General features: G+C 38.4%; 1 protein-coding gene across 1 annotated transcript; it reads right to left on the bottom strand.

The window, feature by feature from the left end:
- Window positions 1-4,959: 4,959 nt before the first annotated feature.
- LOC123925495 (translationally-controlled tumor protein-like) lies at window positions 4,960-5,466 on the bottom strand. Its single transcript, XM_045978720.1, has one exon. It carries the CDS (start codon window positions 5,464-5,466, stop codon window positions 4,960-4,962), a length of 507 nt encoding a protein of 168 aa, XP_045834676.1.
- Window positions 5,467-9,647: the final 4,181 nt, after the last annotated feature.

The following is a 9,647-nucleotide window of genomic DNA, read 5'->3' as shown; positions in this document are numbered from 1 at the left end:
TTGGTAGCAATCGGCAGTTCCACAAACAGCGGGGCGAACATCTGTGTTTTCCAGGAAGGAAAGATGTAGATCCCATGAGAAGGAGCTGATCTGAAATCTTCTCAAAATGAATCATGCTCAAGAAGGCTCCCCAGCAAGGAGAAAGGACCCCAAGGATGAGGGTCTGTGTACAGTATGTTTGGAAGTCCAGGCCTGGGAACAGCTCGTAAAGCAGCTGCCAGAGGACAAGCTCATGTATGTGGGACTGGGCACAGCCGGGGGCGGGGAGCCTCTGCCATCTGAGGTCTCCATGGGACACTCTCCAGAAAACCCACAAAAGCACTTCAGAAGAGCCAGAATCCCGGGGAGCAAGGTACACTGCAGCTGCTCCGGCCATATAAAACAGCGCCGTTCCCCTAATCCCCTGTGCCTTGGCCTGAATCTGAGGGCTTAGACAAGCCAGCAGCCAGTGAGCAGAAGAAGTAGCTGGGAACCGATGAAGACACCGACCAGGAACATCACGGCCTCCTCTGTGGGCTTCTCTGCCTAGGTCAGGCCCCCACTGGGATGAGAAGCTTTATATTGGACAAGAATTTGAAGTTGTGATGGTTACCCTGGACCAGGCTGAAGTTATGTGATTATTAGGCTAGAGTGGATTTTTTTTAATGCATAAACAAAGGGACTATTTATTATCTAAGCATGACTGGAAAAGCCAAGGGACCTGCCAATATTTCATCTGTGCAGGGAATGAAAGAGAAGGGACGGGAAAGATTTTTTTTTATTTTTTTATTAAAATGCAATACACATACAGCAATTGCCTTTATCGTAAGTATACAGCTTGACAAATTTTCACAAACTGAACACATCCATGTAGCCAGCACACAGATCAAACTATAACCCCCCCAGAAAACCCCTTTGGGCTCCCTCTCAGTACTCCTTCTCCCTCAGATAACGACAGTGCTGACTTCTAAGAGCGCAGATGAGTTTTGACCTTTTGTATCTTACATAAACAGAATCATACGCTATGAGCCCACCATGACTCTTTTCTGTCTTTTTTTGCTTAACATGCTGCTTATGAGATTCACCCATGTTGTCATAGATTTTTTTAATGATTCTATTTATTTATTTGAGATAGAAAGAGAGTGAAAGAGTGAACATGACCAGGGGATAGAGGGAGAGGGAGAAGCAGGCTCCCCGCTGAGCAAGGAGCCTGATGTGGGACTCGATCCCAGGACCCCGGGATCATGACGTGAGCCGAAGGCAGACACTTAATGATGGAGCCACTCAGGTTTCCCCTCACAGATATTTAAATTGTCACTGCTGTGTAGAATCCCTTCGTGTGGCTACACCACATTTTATTTTTCTATACTTCTGCAGATTGGCATTTGAATAGTCTTGTTATGTATGTTCTAGTATAGGCCTTTATTTCTGAATATATATATATATATATATACACTGCTGGTTTATAGACTGTGCACACATTCAGCTTGAGTAGATATTGCAAAAACGGCTGTATCGATTTCCACTCCCACCCTCAGTGTATGTGAGTTCTGTTGCTTTCCCACCTCCCCTGATATTTTCCTCTTTTTTCGTTTTATTCATTCAGATGGGAACAAGGGTATCTCATGGTGCTTTTAACTTGCTTTCTCTGCAAGACCAATAAAGGCAAACATTTTTAAAAATTTATTGGCCATTTCTCCACCTTTCTTTGTGAGGCGACCAAGTTTTTGCCCTTTTTCATAAATGGATTATCTCTCCTTTTCTTATTACTTTGTAGGAGTTCATTGCGTATGATATGAAGTCTTTGTCACATGTAGGTATTGAGACTATCTTCCTTCCATCTGGGTTGCCTTCTTACTGTCTGAAGATATTTTGAAGAACAGGAGTTAATTAATTTTAACATAGTCCAATGTATAATGTTGGGTATGGATTCAAGTAAAAAAATTTTCTCATGGATATATCCAATTCACCAACACTATTTATGGAATTAATTACCTTTCCTTTATAGTGTTGTATTTGTTAGAAACTTGATTCCACATAGGTATGGGTCTGTTTCTGGATTTTATCCTGTTCTACTGGTCATTTATCTATCTTTGCACCAATATCATACTGTTTTAATTATTTACTACAGTGTTCTAATACATAATGATATCTAGTAATGGAATTATTCTTAAAGAATTCCTTAGGGTGTGCCTGGGTGGCTCATTCAGGGAAACATCTGCCTGCCTTCTGCTCAGGTCCCAGGTTCTCTGTTCAGCAGGGAGCCTGCTTCTCTCTGCCTGCCACTTCCCCTGTTTGTGCATGCTCTCTCTATCATATAAATAAATAAAATCTTAAAAAAAAAAAAAGAATTCCTAGAAGTTCTGAATTCTTGGGGTGCCTGGGTGGTTTAGTCGGTTAAGTCAGTTAAGTGTTTGCCGTCAGCTCAGGTCATGATCCTGGAGTCGCTGGATGGAGCCCCACATCAGGCTCCCCGCTCAGCGGGGAGTCTGTTTCTCCCTCTGCCCTCTACCCTGCTCATGCTTTCTCACCCTGGTCTGGCTCTCTGGCTCTTGCTCTCTCAAATAAATAAATGAAATCTTAAGAAAAAAAATTCTGAATTCTTTGTATTTTCCTATGAAATTTAAATCATTGGGTGCCTGGGTGGCTCAGTCAATTAAACATCTACCTTTGGCTCCCGTCATAATCCCAGAATCCTGGGACTGAGCCCTGTGTCAGGCTCCCTGATCAGCGGGGAGTCTCCTTCTCCCTCTGCCCCTCACCATGCTCATGCTCTCTCACTCTCTCTCTCTAAAATACTATCAGAAAATATAAAAAAAAAAATCAGAAATTTAAATCGTCTTTATAATTTTATGTCAACTACACCTCAATAAAGCTGAAATTAAAACAAAAAATAAGTAAAATCAGTTCATAATTCCTGACCCAAAAAAATGGCTAGAATTTTGATTGAAACTGTTTTGAATTTATATATAAACTTTTGGGGAAATTTATATCTTTAAAAAGTTTAGTTTTCTAAATCATAACCATGGTGTATCACTTTATTTAGTTCTTAATTTACTTTGAGTAATGTTTTCTAGCTTTCAGTATAGGGCTCTTGCACAAATTTTGCTATATATACGCTTACATATGTTGTGTTTTTATTCTACTGTAAGGGTATTGCTTTTTTAACTTTAATTTTTTTTTAAAGATTTTATTTATTCATTTGACAGAGAGAGAGATCACAAGTAGAGAGGTAGGCAGAGAGAGAGAGAGAGAAGCAGGCTCTCTGCGGAGCAGAGAGCCCGATGCGGGGCTCGATCCCAGGACCCTGAGATCATGACCTGAGCCGAAGGCAGCGGCTTAATCCACTGAGCCACCCAGGCGCCCTTTAACTTCAATTTTTTCCTTTTTTGGTATATGAAAATGTAATTTATTCTACATAGACTTTGTGAAGAATAATTTTTTTGAAGAACTTTAGTGTGCTAGGTACTCATTATGATAATTTCATTTATATTGTTGCTTTGATTTTCACCACAATCTTGCAGCTGTATTTTATCTTCATTTGTTAGAAAACACTGAGGTTCAGAATAAGGAAGAAATTTTCCCAAAGTCACACAAAAAGTATTTGAATTGGTTTTGAAGAAAAGATCGATTTTTGTATTTGAAGACATGTCATGGAAAAGGCCATGCAAGCATAGAAACTGTCATTAACAAAGCAAAAAAAGGCAGGAAAGTAAAGGAAAGGACAGGGAAGAAGGAAAGGGAAAAAGGAAGGAAAGGTGAGGTGTTCCTTCTCGTTAGCATCTGTGGGTTCTGGTACATTGAGAAATAAAGTCAGAAAGGTAAACTGAAGACCAGACTGTAGGGTTTCCTAAGTAAATATGAAAGGTTTTTTCACTTCCACTCTTTAGACTCTAGCCTCATGGGATCTGGCTAATCTGGAAGAAAAAATTGGCAATGGGCTTGAGACTCATCAAGTCTACAATTTGGTCTCTCTAGCCATGTGAAACCCCCAAAATGTCTGTTTTTCTGAACTTAGCAGTCATTTCTCATTGGGCAAAGTCTGGTTTGTCACCCTCTTGCTTGCCAAAAACTTGGCAAAAACTCCTAAACAGAAAATATCTGCAGACCCTCAGCTCAGATCTCATGGTTTTCTGTCTTTGGACTCTTAATCCATCTAGTCTTCATGGTTTCTACAGTTTTCTGAGCCTTGACATAGATGGCTATTGTAGCTTAGCTGGTTTTCCTAGTTGTCCTTGACAGAAGGCTTGACCTATCCTGTATTTCTCCATTCTACCCACGGGTGGAAGTCAAACTTTGCTCTTTGTGTTACTATTAAGAGGTTTTTGTTTTTGTTTTTATTTTTGTTGTCACTGTTGCTTTTAAAACTTACTCTTATATAATTTATGTTCAATAAATATAAAGATCTTAAGTATACAGTTAGGTAAGTTGTTTTGTTATTGTGTTTGCTTCCAACTGTGTTAATCTCTTTTTATACTTTTGGTAATCTCTTCCAGAGTTAACTGCTTCCGTTTGTCGGTGGGGAAAGGTGTAAGGAATCTACTTCAAATGTTGGCACAGCTATGAGCATGACCTTTCCTTTCACCTAAACTCAGAATTAAGATTTTTGGCTCTTGTTTTTTAGGTTCCAGTCCCAGTTCCACAGTCTTCACTGTGGAAGTTATCCACAGTCTTCTGCTTTCTCACAATAGTCTACAAGCAAGGTTGTTTCTCCAGGACTCAACACAGGATGGATTTAAATACCTCTTAAATGAAGAACATCCTCTCAAATGAGTTGAAATGCGTTTTACTTTTAGACAGCCTATATGACCTGATTTTTTCTTCTTAAAAACAGTTGCTCTACTCCAAATAAATCAAGGTCAAAATAAATAAAGAGCTCAAGATGACATGAGTCCCATTTGTTTTAGTTCAGGTATTGCATGGATGAAGAGCAGTGGCCAGTTATGACAACCAGTGATACATCCAAAGTCATAGCCAAATTCATGAACATTTTTCCATTTCTAAACCACCCTTAAAGGAAATCATATATGGGGTCCCACCATCCTCATGGTAGTCCAGCAGAGCAACCATCCCATCTGAATTCATGTTTTCACCAATAAAGAACTCGTAGTTTTTGAAATTAGCAAAGATATGCTTGATTTTTTCTGTAGCCTCTGTCATAAAAGGTTTTCTTCTTTCTGGCCTCAGTGCTTCAAGTTTACCTTTGATTGATTTCATGTCATCTTTGATGTACTTCTTGTAGGCTTCTTCTATGAAGCCAGTTTCCTGTAAGTGATGGTTCATGACAATATCAACACCAGTGATAACTATGCTTTCAGTCCCTTCACCCTTGGGACCTTTGGTGGAGGCATTTCCACCAATAAGTGAGTCATCAATGTTACCCTCTCTCTTACTGCCATCTTCCCCAACTCTGTGCATAACCCATGGGCCATCCCATATCTTGGAGAACATCTCATCACTGTTAATGGTGTCCAGGTAGATGATCATGATGGTAGCTGGAGAGAGACAATGGAGGCCCTAGCTTAGCAGGACTCATGAGCTCTGAGTGAGCACCCTGCTGCCAGAGTGGCGCTTGGGGTGAGGGGGAAGCAGGTGGAAAAGAGAGTAAGTTTTAATAAATGTATACATCGCATAATCAGCAACCCCAATCATGATACAGAGTATTTCTATTCATCAGAACATTCTTCATGACCCTTTAGATGTAAACTTACAGAAAAAAACATTGTTCTGATTTCTACCATTATAACTTAGTTTTGCTTTTTCTGATTTTCAGATAAATAGAATTAAACAATATATTCAATACCGTGTCTGGCCTCTTTTACTCAGCATAATGTTTTTGAGACTCATCCATATTGTTGCATTTATGAGTTCATTTTTATTTCTGAGTAGAGTTCAATATCAGGAATATACCATATTGTGTATCCAATCTCCTATTGATGGACATTTGTTTATGTTGGTTTGTGATTACTATAACTAAAGTTGCTATGAACATTCATGTACAAGTTTTCTTGCGGACACACAGTCTCATTTCCCTTGGATATATACTTAAGAACAGAATTACTGAGTTGTATAGTGAGTATATGTTTAACTTAATGAGAAATATATAGAATATATGGAAGTTTCCTAGGGTGGACACAACAAAGTATCACAGAATGGGTGGCTTAAAACAACTGAATTCTGTTGTCTCACAGTTTTGGAGGCTAGAAGTTCAAAATCATGATATTAGGAAGGCTATGATCCCTCTAAAGGCTTCAGGAGAGGATCCTTTTTTCTTTTACAGCTACTGATAACCCCAGATGTTCCTTGGCTTCTATCACTCTAATCTCTGCCCCCATCTTTGCATGACTTTCTCTTTGTACCTCTGTCTTCAATTGCCATCTTCTTATAAGAACATTAGTTGTTTTGGACTAGGAGTCCATATTGTGATTCACCACATTACCTAATTACATCTTCAACGATCCTATTTCTAAAAAAGGCCACATTCTGAGGTACTGAGTGTTGAAACTGACTGTTCTTTTTTTCTACAATGTCTAATCTTTTAAAATCTACCCAGTACATTTTTCTTTTTTGATATTGTGTGTTTCAGCTCTTGAATCTCAAGTTGATTATTTTAGAGTTCCCGTTTCTCTTTTGGGATTCCATGTTTACCCATTTTGCTCATCTCTTATTTGTAGTCCTTTAACATATTTGTAAGAGGTGTTTTAAAAGTCCTGTCTCAATGCTAACATAAGGGCCATCTGTAGGCTTGCTTTTCTTTTTTTTTTTTTTAAAGATTTTATTTATTTATTTGACAGAGAGATCACAAGTAGGCAGAGAGGCAGGCAGAGAGAGAGAGGAGGAAGCAGGCTCCTGCTAAGCAGAGAGCCCGACGCGGGACTCGATCCCAGGACCCTGAGACCACGACCCGAGTCGAAGGCAGCGGCTCAACCCACTGAGCCACCCAGGCACCCCTAGGCTTGCTTTTCTTGACAATGTTTTCTCTTTGACTGATTATCCAAATGTTTAGTAGTATTTTTTTTTTTATTTTAAAGATTTTATTTATTTATTTGAGAGACAGAGAGCACAAGCAGGCAGAGAGGCAGGCAGAGAGAGAGAGGAGGAAGCAGGCTCCCTGAGGTGCAGGGAGCCCGATGCGGGGCTCGATCCCAGGACACTGGGATCATGACCTGAGCCGAAGGCAGAGGCTTTAACCCACTGAGCCACCCAGGCGCCCCTGTTTAGTAGTATTTTATAATGGGTATTGTGGATCTATGTTATAGAGATAATGTATTTTTTTTATATTTTATTTATTTGACAGAAATCACAAGTAGGCAGAGAGGCAGGCAGAGAGAGAGGAGGAAGCAGGCTCCCTGCTGAGCAGAGAGCCCAATGCGGGGCTCGATCCCAGGACCCCAGGATCATGATCTGAGCCGAAGGCAGAGGCTTTAACCCACTGAGCCACATCCTTCCCCTAAAGAATGTTGAGTTTGTACTAACAGACAACTAAGCTATTGGCACATCAGTCTTATTTTTCCAGTTTTATTGGGAAATCATTGATATACTATATAAGTTTAAGATGTATACCATGATAGTTTGGCTTACATAAATTGTGAAATGATTATCACAATAGGTTCAGCTGACTTCCATCATCTCATATAGATACAATATTCAAAAAAGAAAGAAGAAAAGAAAACACTTCTCTTTGTGGTGAGAACTTTTAGGATTTATCCTCTTGACACCTTTCCTATACATCACATAGCAATGTTACCTGTTGTCATCATGTTATACATTAAATCCCTAGTACTTATTTACATTATAATTAGAAATTTATACCTTTGACCATCCAATTTTCTTCCACTTGTTCACTCCACCCACCCCCTGTTTCTGATAACCACAAGTCTGTATTCTATTAATGTTAAATGGAATCTTGTTTTAGGTCTTGTTATAGTGGATTTATTTCCATTCTACATTTAACTCTAGATTGGAGCCCTTAGTCCTAAGCTTATTCATAAAGTGTGGCATTCCTGAGGTCTTAGTGAAAAGTCTAAGATGTTTCTCAAACTCTTCTTACTTGGCAGAATTTGAATTTCAAACTCTTTCTCCCAGGTCTTTGCAGCTACTGAAGCCTTTGCCTCCTAGCTGCTGCTCTTTGCTAGGCTTCTTGGATTCTCACTGTGCATTTACAGTTTTGGAGTCAGCTAAAAGATTTGAAATGAATTTCAGTGAAGAACTTGAAGGGTAGTACACAACTATTAATGTAAGAGGTATGTTCCTTGTCACTCAGGATAGGCTAAGTTGATCTGCAAGAACAACTAAAAAATCTTGGTTTTCAGTAGCTTTAAAAGGAATGAGAGTTGTAGCTTGCCTCAAATTAACACTCCAGCTGATAACGATTATAGACTGTAGACTCTGGGCTTTATTTCAATGTTTATTTGGAAAACATACAGCTATCACACCAATCCTTTGATTTTAATCATATTATTACTTAAGTTACTTAAAATAAAATTTGTCAATTTAAAGAAAAACATGGAAAAAATAATAAAACAATTAATGCCTGGAAATGGACAAAATTTCTGAATGTGGTATCCTAGTTACTGATGTATGACAAATAGTAGGACAAATTATTCTCCTAAGTCCAAAGCACACTTAGGTTAGGCAAAAGAATGTGTCTGAGACGGTTACTTGAACAATGATGAACAGTTAATTAAGATAATATGATCCTTTTTACTAAAAATTGACTATAAAGGTATATTTCTAAGGAGGTATAGTTTTAGGAAAATATTGAGTAGTTTATAGGTTTTGAGGAATAGTAGAGTTAAAAACAGTAAGAGTAATAATATAATTTTACTTTAACTTTACCTGTAATTTGATGCTTTAACTAATACTGCCATTAAGTTTCCCATGTCTTTAGTTAAGCTGTAATATTAGACCAGATAATGACTTCTTTACTTTGAATTTCTCAGAGTCTAGTTTAAAGTTTGTAGAATAAGCCAATATTATAATGTATTTTGAGATTTGCCAATGATGAGTAAAAATAATTATGATTCTTCAAGAAGTTTATATGGTTTTGGCCTTGGCCATGCATATTTTACTCCTTTTCAGCTCCTTTTCTATTTCTTAAATGGCATCCCCATACTACATTGATGAAAAATGGCATAGATCCACATGCCACTATTGTTAAATGCAAGTCCATGACAACCTGAATCTAAAACGAATGCTTGAGTCAGTGTTAATGAATCAGTATGTTCATAATTGGAAAATAAGCCTCTTTCTCTGCCCCCCTGACTTGCTGATACCTCTCATTAGCTGCTGGCTCTGAGAATGCCTGTGATAGGCATCTGAAGGCAAAGTTGGATGGAGAAATATTCTAATCCTATTGACAGCAGAAGAAAAGGGAAAGGAATTGGGATTCTTCCCCCTATTTATAGCATTTTAATTAAGCTAAGACTTTGTTGTGTTGTTTACAACTAGGAGAAATACTACAGGCAGCTGCATTTTATAAATTGAGTGGCTATAAATAGAAGAATTAATACAGAAGAGATTAAAAAGCTATGTGGATAATAGGTGTCTGTTACCTCCCAGCATACCATTATGCTTTTATTAAAGAAAGCCAATCTGTATACCCACTTTTTTGAAATTGAATTTTCTAAGCTAGAAAAATTGGATCCAGAATTCTGAACCCAAGGATA

This window comes from Meles meles, chromosome 1, assembly GCF_922984935.1.
Source record: "Meles meles chromosome 1, mMelMel3.1 paternal haplotype, whole genome shotgun sequence".
Lineage (NCBI taxonomy): Eukaryota > Metazoa > Chordata > Mammalia > Carnivora > Mustelidae > Meles > Meles meles.
This window is presented reverse-complemented; position numbering and strand designations above follow the sequence as displayed.

What these genes read in the sequence shown, in the direction of transcription:
- LOC123925495 (XM_045978720.1), bottom strand. Translation starts at nt 5,466, where the DNA reads ATGATCATCTACCTGGACACCATTAACAGTGATGAGATGTTCTCCAAG.